This window comes from Miscanthus floridulus, chromosome 10 (assembly GCF_019320115.1).
Source record: "Miscanthus floridulus cultivar M001 chromosome 10, ASM1932011v1, whole genome shotgun sequence".
NCBI lineage: Eukaryota > Viridiplantae > Streptophyta > Magnoliopsida > Poales > Poaceae > Miscanthus > Miscanthus floridulus.
In genome coordinates, this window is record NC_089589.1 from 113899613 (window position 1) to 113913412 (window position 13800).

At 47.4% G+C, this 13800-nt stretch overlaps 1 protein-coding gene across 1 annotated transcript; it reads left to right on the forward strand.

The window, feature by feature from the left end:
* The first annotated feature begins 12567 nt into the window (after positions 1-12567).
* Positions 12568-13209, forward strand: LOC136489334 (NDR1/HIN1-like protein 26). The gene has a single exon (XM_066486008.1). The coding sequence runs from the start codon at positions 12568-12570 to the stop codon at positions 13207-13209; it is 642 nt and encodes a 213-aa protein (XP_066342105.1).
* The last annotated feature ends 591 nt before the right edge of the window (positions 13210-13800 follow it).

Here is a 13800-nt window from a genome sequence, read left to right on the forward strand (position 1 = left end):
CGACCTCGGATGGAAAAACTTCCTAAACTAAAAGTGTAGATCTCGAAAAGTTATGAAACTTTATAGTTTACAACTTTTTTATTTGAATTCGTTTTGGGCCTCAAATATGCAATTTACACTCGGTTTAGTATAATATATTGGGAACTAAAACGGAATCCAGACACAAGTGAGTGTGTGGTGTAGTGGTAGAGGAGGTACATGCACAGCGAGAGGTCTCGGGTTCGAATCGTGTCGGTCGCGTAGCCATGAAATTCACGCGAAAAATGTCGTCGATGGGTGGGCGCTGGCCGGTGGGGGCCTCCATCGATAAAAAAAATTCCATTTTTTTTGTAAAAATTCCCATTTTTTTCAGGTTTTTTTTTGTTTCAACTTTGCCGAGTGTCGAGCACTCGGCAAAGACTTTGCCGAGTGCCCGATAAAAAACACTCGGCAAAGTTGGCTTTGACGTCACTTTTTTTGGCGAGTGCTGTTCGCCGAGTGTTACACTCGGCGAACCATTTGCCGAGTGTTTTAGGTGGTTTGCCGAGTGTTTCGGACACTCGGCGAATTCAAGCAGTCCGGTAGTGCAGGAAACATCTCTCTTGCTCAGCTAGCGAATCAATTGATACATGTTCTAGTCTCTCATTAGCCAAATACATGTACTCCTCCATTTGTACAATTTTTGTTCATGGCCTTAGGGTTAAAGGTTCCACAGTACTTTTCCATTGAGGATATCAAGAGCGTCGTAATTGCTGTATTTTACTCAATACCCTTAACTAAATGCTACGTTTCAAAAGAAGCGGTTGTATTGTTACATATAACTAGCAAGTTGACCGGCGGCAAATAGCGCGGGTAGCTAGTCTTCTCTTTTATTGTACCCTTAAATTTTTTACTTGATTTTTCTGAAAAAGTATTTGTTTGAGGATGCTGTATAAATACATCTATGTGCACAAACTTCATACGTCATCAATCAAGTTCTTGGCTTAAGGACACATCCTCGTCCCTTTTATTCCACTCACATCTAGTAGCCGTGCAATTTCTGTTGTGGTGAGACCTTCAGTTTTTTTTTTTTGAGTTTGATAAAATCGTTGTCTAAGTCTCTAACAAAATTTTATGTTCTTTGGTTCTCTTATAAGTTAACATTTTGAATAATCCCGTCCATAGTCTGCTTTTTTGCCCTAAAATATTTAAATGTGTAGTGTATGTGGCATAATATTTCTCAACAAATATAGACTATTAGATCATCATAAAATTCAATGGTTGATACTCTTTTAGTTTTTAGTTAATCTCGTAATTTCTATGTTCTTTCAACCACTTCAATTAACGATATGGTTTCTTGAATTCTTTTATTCAACCTCGAGTGTCCACTGAGTTAGTCCATTCACGTGATATCATCTTTTTTAATTTCATGACGTAGTACCTATTTTAGTTTTGTTCAATCTGATCTCATATCATATATCTAAACTATTAGAATTTGACCGACACAACCAATAGCACATAGCCATTTTAACCATTAATTAAATTATTTTTTATATTGGTCCACTTTATAAGGCATTTCGTGCACTTATAACGTCAATAGTCAAACTTTATAATCTTTGGCCAATAATTTGATCTACAATTTTAATTATTGTAATACAAACTTGATACGATGGATTGGAAAACACGTGAAAATAAGAAAAGAACAAAAATGACAAAACTACTGAAGAGATTTTCGCAGACCATCAAAACAGATTTTTGGGTGAGGCGTTGATGGAGTCCGCCTCCAACAGAAAGCCTGTATAAATCGATATTATCAGAGTCTGTCAAGTGCACGCCTCTGAAAATAGATTAAAAAACCAAAAAAAAGGAAAAGACCCATCAACAAGCCCGCCAAGCCCATCCATGCACCGTCGCCGCCGCTCGCCGGATCCAGGCGTTGTTGTCCCTCCTTGCCGGATACGAGCCCCGCAGTTGGTGCAAGGCCTAGTCACCATATACCCGAGCCCCGCCACCAGATCTGAGCCATGACGACAGCCATGAGCCCCGACCACCGCGGAAGAGCTCCTGCCACTGCTGAGGCGCAAGCGGATCCCATCGCCGAGAGCGAGCCTTGCACCATCATAGAAGAGCCCCCCTAGTACTAGGGCACGAGTGGCCCCGCCGCTGGGCATGAGCGGCCCTTCGCGGCTGCTATCCGCCACCGGTAGCCGTGCCCTCACGCCGTAGTCGTCAGAAGAGAGGAGTGCGTGGGTGGGGAGACAAAGCCAAGAGAGAGGGAGAGAGAGATGGACACGACTGAACTTGTGGGGTGCGAGAAGAAAGAAGCTAGGGTTTCTCTTCTAAATTTTTTACCAGGCCTAGATGGGGCCACATAGAACGGTAGTGGGCTCGTGTCATGCCCCTAATTTTAGGGTCCTCTGGTGCGAGAAGAAAGAAGATATGATTTATCAAAGTTTAATAGGAAAAGAATATGTGGAATATAACTTCGGAATTATTTTTGGAAATTGGAATAATGAAAATGGGATAAAAATGCTTGGGTTGGATCTAGGGTGTACCTAGTTTATTTAGGAATTTTCTGGGAATTTTCTGATGTCAGAAAAATGGTGTTTCACTCCTCCGTGTAGACTTCTCGGGTGGCCATAGTGTTTTCCTGTCTCGATCAGGGGCTGACGTAAGGGCCAGCGTGGCGGGGTCAGCCTATCGGCACTGTGCTATGCGCGGGGCATGCACTGTGCTGTGCGCGACTCGCCTCCTCTCGCTCTGGTTCACGTGGACCGAGTCCACAGAGGAAGGGAGAGGGGAGAGAGGAGTCGCGGTGACTACCACGTGGGTCTAGAGCGTCAGCACTGTGCATCACTAACATGTGGGCTTTCTCCGGTTCCTTTCGTCTGGTGGGCTCGGATGCCATTTCGGTTGGACCCACCCGATAGAGGGAGATAGGGAGACGACGACGGAAAGGTGGCGGAACGACGATGATGGCTCGGCCGCGAAACAGGGGGGTCACCTCAGGGCTTGCCGGAGTTCTCGTCCCCGGTGGCATTAGTGGTGGAGGCTCGATGACGTGTAGTGGCAGGGGCTCCTAAGGCTATTCCACAGCGCCTGGCGTAGCCGGTGGCGACTGTAGGAGACCGACATGGCTGCAGCGGCTTGTCGGAGCAAACACGGCGGCGCGGTGAACTTCGGTCCATGGGTGTTCTGATGAACGAGGAGGGGTGGTACGCTGTCACGGTGGGAGCTAGCGTGAATGTGTGGAGGAGGTCGCTTCACTTGGCCACACCCAGTTGGTGATGGACCATGGCAATGGCGGCTCGGCGAACTTTGCTCAACAGGGCCATGGCAACACAGAGATCAAGCTAGAGGATGCTAGGAGCAGTTGAGGAGGTGGAAAGGAAGTCAAGGTGTCGGGGTTATAACCCCGGGGTGTCTCAAGGCACCGATTAGTTAGTAGGCCATGAAACCCATAACTAGGCCATTAGCGATGGCCCAACGACCGAGGCCCAGCTAAGCCAAGCATGCCAGACCAACGCCTAGGCCAGGGTCGGCCATGACCCTCTCTCCTGCCTTAGCCACATGGAAGACGTGTGATATCTCCCCCATCACGACCCCTGGGCAGGATGGGGAGAGGTCGAGCTCTGCTCGGTATGCCTGCTCTGATAAGAGCAAGCATGCCACGCTGACCCTACACGGATCGAGGGGACAGTGGTCACCTCGGCTCGGTCAGACACCATCCCTATGCCACGCCGCACCGATAATCTCTTAATTGGAAATGATGAATAGTTGTTTCGTTGTAATTTCTTTCAAGTACCTAGTTTTTAGCCTTGAATTTTTCTAAGTTTTGGATAAAATTGTTTTGATATAAGGATTTACTCTGAAGTTGAAACTCGTGGGTAGCATATGCTTGATCTAAGTCTAGGTAATTGATGGATATAATATGAGAAGGTCTGAGCTGTTGTTTATCTTGTTCCAAGTGACACTAAAGTTCTAGAGATTTACTTTTTAAAAAACACAAAAATACTACATGATGGGATCCTCTATGACAAAGCTTGAAATTCCACTAGAGCCATACATGTTATTTAGGCTGGGAAAACTTCCACATATATGCTACTTGCTTTTGCATTGAGTTTTGTCAAGCTTTGTGACCCTTATGAGAGGTTTGTCATGCTCTTAAAATCAAGATCACGGACACACCACCCAAATATGCACTACTCCTACACTGGTGGTAGGCGCAGAAACATGCCTTCCATCTAGATCTACCTAAAAACGTTCTACTCCTACACTGGGAGCGACACACAAAAACATGCTTGATATGTTTTCCATCCACCAAATAAATGCTCCAAGTTCTTGTTGCTATCTCTCAAAAGTTTCTGTTGCAGAAAAGAGACATGGGGCTATGCAAAAGTTTTTCAAAAAAAAATGATGTGAAAAATGAACACAAAAGTGTCTGAGATATTTAAAACAATGGGTATTTCGATGCCCACCTGAAAAAAGAGAAAAAGAGATAAATAAGATGGCCCCTGTTCTCTAGCAAATGTTTCCAAGTTTCGAAAGAGAGATAAGTTTTTAAGGAGCAAAGTAGAATTAGGTTAGCCACTATATATATCCACCATATATCCACACACATGCACATCTTGATTTGATTTTATGACTCAGCTCTCTTTGGATATGTTGTTTGACTTTACAATATATGTGTTGCAAGTATGCTCTTTCATGATATCTCCACTCCTATGAGCTCCACATAAGCCTTAGTTGTAGGAAGAGAAAGACATAACATCATTATTGTCTTGGTGAGGATCCACAAATACCACATATATTAAGAGACTTAAGAGTGTCATATAAAGTAAGCTCTGAGTTTTATTTTGAAAACTTATAAAAACTCTAGAACAATGGTGGAACAAAGAACTTTAGACATAGTGCTTGACTTGATCGTTCTGTCTTTCAATTGCCCAAGACCCAAGTGATGGCTAAGAAGTCCCATAGTTGAATGTAATATGGGTGAGTTTGAAAGTCAGATCAGTTTATTCTAATTTGGAGGAGAATTTTTGATTGAACACATTTGTACTTTTAAGGAATGAAAACATTGTAGCAACTCCCGATTAATTGCTGAGTTTAGCTTTGCTTAGGGACTAGCAAAGGGTAAGTTTGGGGGAGATTGTTGACGGTCACTAACACCAATTGTAAACCGTCAACATAACCTGCATATATGCTTAATACCATCACCAAACATAGGTATAGGGGTTTAAACTAACAAATTCCATGAGTTTTGGTGAATATGTGAATGCAGGAGGATTTATCTAGAAAATGAGAAAGGTGGACCCAATCGTCATACTTAATCATGTTTATCCGTGACGTAAACAACTCAAGAAGATTCTAGAAGACACTAGAAGACTTACCACTGAAGATTGAGCCAAATGGCCACAAAAGTGGGCCGGTCAGCCGAACCCATTGACCGGCTGGCCTGCTCCTGAGCCCGTTCACGCTCCGCCACCTCGTACTCCTTCTTGAGATCTACACCTTTGATTTTAAGGCAGTTATAGGTCGGTTTATCCAACGGTTATCGAAGGAGATGATGCGGATCGATGACGTGGCAATGCCTTGCCCCCTACTCCATCTCGCCTATATAAGGCGCCATCCTAAAACCCTAATTCATACTCTCCTCATCAGGATCAGAGCCAGCAATCAAGAGAAGATTAGTCCTCCATAGGTTCTAGTCTTATAAATAGAAATAGTGAGATAGAGAGTGATGGAAGAGTTTAGAGGAGGTGCTGGCCTGTCGGTGCTCTCTCTATGGCTTGTACCTTAGTAGATCCAAGTTCTATCTGAGCTTGCCTCTGAATTTTCTTTGGTAATCAACTTCTGATTGAAGTAAGCATCTTGTTTATATTGTTCATCAGGTTCAGAACTCGTTCGAGTGCTTATTCTTTATCCGGAAAGAATAGAATAGTAATTGTAGTGTAAGCGTGGTGCTTAGACTCTGGTTACTTGTGGATGCACCCTATATTCCATATTGGTGGTAGATCGCGATGGTGACTATATAGCTCGTTGAGTCCTTTGTAGTCCACCTCCTGTTTGTATTTCAAGTAGGACCTGGTTACTACAGAAAGCATCCTCTACTAATGTCTTTCCCTTAGTAATATCCCTAGTTGAATAGTAGAAGATATAGCTTACCAAAGTCAGAACAAGTGAACCTTAGTTATCCTTTCTACGCTCATGTGTTATCCTAACCTTGTTGCTACCCTTAGTTAAGTTAGATCATAGTTAGTCTCACACGTTTCCCTATGGATACGATACTTAGAATTCTTCTGGTGAAAGCTACAGCGGTATCCGTGCGCTTACGAATTTATTTGTGTGCGTTAAATATAGCAATACTATCCTAGGTGGAGTTTTTTGTGGTGATAGTTGAAGCCGGGGAGTACTCGCCGGGCCTATTTATAGGCGGCGAAGGTCGGTTTGCCGGCGAGATATTTCTCGCCGCGTGCCTCGGTTTCGCTCGTGTCATGTTTCCTCCGCGCACGCGTCCAAGCTACTAAGGCGGTGTGCAACAGTTCAGTCTTATCCGCAACTCAGCTGGGGGTGAGTTGGAACCAGAGCGCGTCCATGGTGGCGCAACATTCGAATCGCCAGGTGCGGCCGCGTGGCGGGGAGAGAAGGAAGGAAGAGAGGGAGTGCACGAGGTCTGGAGGCTTTAGTGGGGTCTGCGGCTGAGCTCTCATCCTTATCTGTTCGGCCGGGTGAGGGAGCGACAGCGTGGCCGAGACGACGAGGGGACACGGTATTCGCGTCGTCGTCTTGAGGTATACGATGCTGCCAGGCGAGGCTGCGGTGTCAATGGGAGAAGGGAGGAGAACAAAAACGGGCTTCCACGGGAGGTGGGCCGAGTCAGTGATGGCCCATTGTGGGAGAGAAACAGGTCGCGGCGCGGGGCCAGAGTGGAGGGAGGGAAGGGAAATGAGCCCGCAACCATTTTCCAATTTAAAATCCCTTTGCCCATTTCCCATAAAATAAAATGGAGAACAGAAACACGGCACAAATGCATGATTTGAATTCAGATTCAAGGGGAATTTGAAATATCGAGAGCTTGGTAAATCAAGGGGAAGGTCAAGGAAATTATTTGGGTCGAGACAATCAAGGGAAATTGCCAAGGAGAAGTATTTAGTGCCAAAATAAATTCTAGAGCAAACAATCATGCAATCAAACAATCAAGCATTCAAGCATTCCAAACATTTATGCATAAATGCATATGGTGTATTTTGATGCATGGTTTTGGAAAACATTTTCTTTTAAAATGGTTTTGTAGAAAATAAATAGTCAAGGTTTTAATTTGTTATAAAGTTTTAAAAAGTTCAAATTTCTAGTGGTTTTTATTATGATGCAAAAACACGGGTGTTATGGCTCGGCCACATTGACACCATTTTCAAAGAACCTCATAAGAGGTCCGTCTCTGTAATTTGGTTTTAAAAGATGACCAATTTTTTTACCGCTTCCGTATAAACTTCCGCCTTCGAAAATCGCCGTTAATGATTAGCCATTGTCTCACGAAATCATTTATGTAGTAGTATGATCAAATTTGGATGAAATTATTCAAAAATTACAAACTTCATGGAAAACTTGGCATAGGATAGAATCTAAAACCAGGACAAGCAGTTTTGGCAGACTCTCGGTGACGTCATTGAAAACCGGCCGGTTTTGGCAGTTGGAGCCCCAAATTGTGTTTTTTCTTTGGAAACTCATTTGATCTCGTGAAAAACTTGTAAATTACATGCAGAGTAAGTTTCCTACTGATTAGAGACTACTCCTTCTAGTTATGTGAAATGATGGCCGATTGAGAGATCCATCTATCCACAAATCATGAAAAACACATCTATCTTTACTTTTTATCTTCTACCTCAAGCTTTCCCTACCCCTTGTTGTGTACCACTTCTCTCAACAAGAATTTTCTGCTTCTAGGTGGCCATGCCTATCCTAGGATACTACCATTATACGTCTCCCCAATGAGTCTTACCGGAGAAGGATGAACGTCAAATTGGGCTTGTCGACCTGCTGGTTACCTCATCGTTTAGACGTACCTTTGCTGCATTTCTAGGCTATGTGTAGCCTCAAACGATCTAGGCCCTATCGGTATGTTGGCCAAATTCAGCGTCGCAAGAGCGATGTACCCATAGATGTGTCTAGTATTTTTTTTTTATAAAACTTCAATTTACCTTGTCGGTTTGTTTGACTCTGTAGGGAATACTCGTTTTTTGTTGTTGGAATTGAGCTCAATGGTTAATTTTGGCAGTACATGTGCTTTAAGAAATTTTTGAGGCTAGATTATTGCGTTCATAACATCTTCTTTACTACTTGTAATAGAATTCTATTAGTTGTGTTATCTTCCAAAACTGTATTCCCCTGCATGATCGCAGGAAAGTCCTATATATGCTTGCTTCAGTCATTGCCAATATATTATAAAAGAAATGTAAATCAAGATGTATACTTGATGCGCGTCATCATGCGAACTACGTATGCGAGTATCCATCCCGTTGTTCTTTTTTACGTGTCACAATCAGTGCCTCAGTGGTGGAGCTTTATTGGAAAAAAAGGGGAGAAGGGGCTTAGTCTATATAATTGAGCTCTAAATATTAATGAAGAGTACTAAAATTATTGTTTGCTCAATGCAGATTAAGTTGAGCAAGGGGGCCACCTTAGCCCCAAATAAACTCCGTCCCTGGTCACACTAGCTTTATCCCAAATCAAACATTACTGTTTTTGACCACTTATTTGAAAAACTCCTTATATATAGTTTGATAACAAAAACATATATGAAATATACATATTGAAAGTATTTCTCATAGTGAATCTAAAAACATAAATCTTATGTCATGAACCTATATAATGTTTTTTCAATCGATGGTCAAAAATACAAATGTTTGACTTAGGACAAAACTAAGACGACATGTAAATAAAAAGCTCGAGGATGTTTGATAGACTAGCAGTTATAGAAAACTGGAAGATAATCGGTTTGCATAGAAAAGCATGGTAGCTTTACAAAACAGGTATACTCCAAAAATGTGTACATGGACCTAAAAATTCACCAAAATTCCCAGAACTTTGGTGAGAGGGGCAACCCTAGCCGAAATTCAGGCTGTGGAGCCGGGGCACGTGTTTGGTGAGTGGTTCGTAAAGAGTTGTACCGTGTGGAAGCCCAGACCTAAATAATTCTTCACGAGTCTGTCTGACCACATTCTTATAAATGAATGGCACGCAGACAGTTCTCTGATTTTTTTTTTGTTTTTCCGCTAGCAGATTTTGCTCAATGATCTTACCTCTGCTGCATGTGGCTTGTATGCCATTCTAGAGTAAGCTATTGAACAATTGGGGTACGCCTAGGACTACTATAGACACCAGTATACTACACATGGACACCATTGCGGCCTGAAACTTACTCTGTAGTTGCCCCCGAAAAGTCTGGCTGTAGGTTCCATCTACGGACAACCATGTCCATGTACTCCAAAAAATGGAGAGTACATGGTCTGATCGACTAGCAGTTATAAAAATCAGAAGATAATTTTTTTCTCGAATACGCAAAAGATTTGCATATCATTGTAATTAAGAAGAGTTTAACCATACAGATGACATGCTTCTAATGAGCACGCTACGTGGTCTTACAGCTATGAATGTACCTTCATAGCAGACTGTTTCAAATTTCAATACTACATAAATGGTAAACAACCGAAACAAAGCACCGTAGCAACCTATGGAGCTGGGCATCTCTGTTGCTGGCTGCGCGACCCTACTCCGTCATCCGAGAAGAGCGCTCTTCTACCAGCCCTGCTGTTGGTCGCTAGGAACAGCTCGTCCAGAGCTGCCATGTGGCTCGGCATCAAGTTCCCTGCGAATATGGCGTCGCATGTTCCCTTGGACGCAGATGAAATGGAGCTACTAGCGGAGCGATGCCCATCTTCTGCATGAGGAGTACCTCGCCTCGCTTGGAGGTCGGTATGTGCGCCAGTGACTGAGAGGCAATCCGTCTGCTCCTGATTGGTAGAGGCCTTCTGGTTGCCGCCCTCTGCCTTGGTGGAGTGGCGATTAAGGGCGACCTTTGCTTGATCTGCACCTCCTCGGTAAACCGTGCGAGACACCGAGTGGCCTCACGCGGCGTGGGCGTCGCGTCACTGTGGTCGGGCGTTGCTTGACTATCCGGCTACCCATCCTTCATCGGTGTAGAAGGGTCATTCTGGCTTGGCCCTCCGAAAGGCCAGCCTGCGTTGGCGTAGAAGTAACCACCATGTGCTTGTCCGATTAGAATCTAGTTGGCCACACCTCACCATCCTCTCCTGGCGCCACAGAACCCATGACAATGGGCTGTCCCATCTCTGGGGGCATGCTCTGCACAGGCAACGACGGAGGCTGGTCCGCCGTGCACAGGGGAGCTGTCGCCGGAGAACTGGAGTCCACCAACGAAGCTTGAACCTCCTAAGAGGCGGTTGCCGTAGCATGCAGGCACCCATGCGCTGGTGTGTCCGCTGGTCAGCTCGTGACAAATGAGGCGGCAAGCACGTCTAGCATTAGGTCGACCGAGACGAGACAAGGGGGAGGCCCTGCACCCTCGTACAGCGCCTCCGCCAACAGATTTGGCTCGAGGAAGCAGCGTGCGGTAGTTAAAGCAGTGGCGTTGTAGGCTTCATCGACAGGCGTGTCCATGCTGATGTCCGTCGTCGGCTTACCCCTACGGCGCCGGCGTCGTCTTCGGCTTCGACGGATGTCGTCGGCACCCCCCACAACACCTTGGGTGATCCCATCCGAGGTCGGTGGACTGCTGAGTTGTGTGTGCTGGGAAGCTGGTGGGTTGTCAGCACGAGCTGAGTGACGAGGCAGGCCACCACCCTTTGGCGCCGACTTTGACCGCTTGCAGTCCCTGGCGAGGTGGCCCAATCCGCGATAGCGCAAGCAACGCCGTGGAAACCGACCAGTCGCTACACTCTGCAAATAGGAGAGGCAGTTGAAACATCGGTCGCGGAGTTGTGCGGGGATCTTCTGAGCCTATGCGCGCAGACCTGGGCCGCGAAAAGGCTCAACCGAGGCAGCCGCAGGTCCTGCCTCCTGTCGGGGTAAGATCTCCCGCCACCCATCGGCGTCGGGGGCGAAGACCTGCCTACGGGCGCCGAGGCGTTGGTGGGCAGGCACCCGACCATCCACTGGCTGAGCAGGCAAGCCATGCACTAGCTAGGGGCGCGGCTGGCTGTGCTTCCTGCGCCTTTGCGCAGGTCCCTGTCCCGTGTCCACTCCGCCGCGCCCCAGAACCATGACTGAACGAGTCTGGGCGCGCATGGGGGACGCAGTGACAGGATTTGCCAGGTGACGAGCGGCCTCAAGGTAGATTGCGGGGTGGTACTTCGTACGCCCTCCCGAAGAGCATCCTGGGAAGAACGGTGCCACTGCCGGCGAGAGGGAGGAGCTGGGGGCGCCCGGCGAGGCCGCGGCGAGCCACGAAGGTCTGGACCGGGGCCTAGTCTGTGTGGCATTGACATCGGTGGTGATGGGGGCGGGGCTTGCCCCAGCTCCGGCTCCCGCGCGTTGGGCAATCGTGGCGGCGATGGCATCGTCTAGCCCCGGCGTCAGCAGTGGCGTGGGCGCGCCAGATCTTGCCATGCCGCATGTGTGCGGGGCGGCCATGGTGGCGCCACCACCGTCCGGCGGCATAGGGGACAGGGCAGTGCCAGCGACGGCGGTGGCCTTCGACGCCCATGGGGTCTCCGGTGGCGGCGGTGGCATCAACGGCGTTGTGGACGGCGCTGGAGGCATCCTGGAGCTCGTGCTGCTGGGGCTGGCCGGAATCGGAGGTGGTGAAGTCGGCATCGAGCACCAGGCCAGGCCGCGCCGGCGACGTCGGGAAGGGGCCGGCTGCCATGGCCGGTGTCAACTCGAACGGCGAGAGCGCGGCAGGCCCACCATGGCTGGCTGCTGCGCGCTGAATGAGAGGGAAGGGGGTGGATGAATGGAGGGGGTGGGAGCGGGAGGGGAGGGGGCCGTTGGCTCCGGCTCGGCGGCCGGCAGCGGCACCAGGTTTGCCCTAACGGACCGCACGGCCCATCACCCCGCTCTCGGCGGTCGATAGTCTCTTTTCTCAAAACCAGAAGATAATCAGTTTGCAATATGTTGGTAGCTTTACAAAACAAGTATACTCCAAAATGTGTACATCAAGTGAAAAGGGCTTTTGGTCTAGTGATAAGACTGCTCAACGGGGCGCTACCCACTAGGGTTCAAACCATGGTGTAATTGTACCCTCTCAAAAAAAATGTGTACATGGACCTGAAATTAATTTCACCAAAATTCTCAGAACTTTGGCGAGAGGGGCAACCCTTGCAGTTGAGGATGTGGAGCATGGGTACGTGTTTGGTGAGTGGTTCGTAGATAGTTGTACCGTGTGGAAGCCTAGTGGACCTAAATAATTCTTTCTCTCGAGTCTGTCTGACCAGAGTCTTATAAATGAATGGCGCGCAGAGAGTTTTTTTGCTGCGATCCATATTATCGAAAAGAAAGGGAAACAGAATGCTTCGCCGCCGTCGCGGGAGGAGGTCCCACAACAATTCCGAGGATGACTGTTGTTTCTGGGCTTTGTGTTGTTGCTGCGGCATGTGTTGTTTCTCCTATGACTCTGAGTATATCGAGAACCCCGAGCAGAAGTGCGGGTTCTGTGAGTTCTTGACCTTCGTCTACGCCCTCATCGAGTACTTCATCCCAATCAGCCTGGTTTCGGTTCTACTCTGGGTCCTCCTCCGCCCCGACAACTTGCGGCCGCGGGTGGACGCTGCCGTCGTCGTCAGTTTCAGCCTCGACAACGCAACCTCCTCGCTCGACTACGACATCGCCATGGATCTGAGCTTCCACAACCAGCACAGATACCTCGACGTCCGGTACCTGGACCTCATAGCGGTGGCGTCCTACGGCGGGACACGGCTTGGCCCCAGCGTCGACGTGCTGCCCATCTTCGTCCAGCGCCCCATGGCATCCAACGTTGTCCACGCCACCTTCCAGGGCAGCGCCACTCCACTAGCCCCGGCAGCAGCCGAGCTGTTCAACAGGGAGTCCACCAACGGCTCCTTCAACGTCCTCGTGACGGTCGCCTCGACGTTCATGTACAAGTTCCCGTTTAAGAAGACGGTCTACTACTTCGACCATGAGTGCTACATCCGTTTCCCGAAGTCGAACAGCGGTGTGACGCCGCCCGCTACCGTATTGACGCCGGGGACGCTTTGCAGCGCCACAGCACGGTGAGTCAGCTAGCTATAGCTAGCTGTTTCATCGCCCTGGGTATTGCATTTGGGCACCGTATCATCCGCTTGTCGCTACCATGATAAATAATCTTTTTTGTTTTGTTTCGTATGTATGTCTTGACTTTTGGGTTGTTCATTCATGGGATCTAAATGTAATCGAAAATTTCAACGAAATGATCGACAAATCCAGAAGGAATTTATCACTTTCGCCTTATAATCAGTTTGCCGAGCCGATGAATACCAGCCGCGCCGCCGTCGTCATGGAAGACAGCTCCCGTCCACCACCGCCCGCCGCTGGATGGCGTCAAGTTGACGAGGCACCAGTTTAATCAGACGTCCACTAATACTTGTTAGGTACGGAGTACTCAGGCCAGATCCTTCGCTAAAATTTTACGTCCTATCACATCAAATTTTCGGACACATGCATGTAGTATTAAATATAGACTAAAAAAATAACTAATTGCATAGATTGCGACTACTTTGCGAGACAAATCTTTTAAGCCTAATTAGTCTATGATTTAGCAATAAAGTGCTACCGTAACACATGTGCTAGTGGCGAATTAATTACGTTTAATACATTCGCATCACGGTT

Coding starts and splice junctions, on each gene's coding strand:
- LOC136489334 (XM_066486008.1), top strand. CDS start 12,568: ATGTGTTGTTTCTCCTATGACTCTGAGTATATCGAGAACCCCGAGCAG.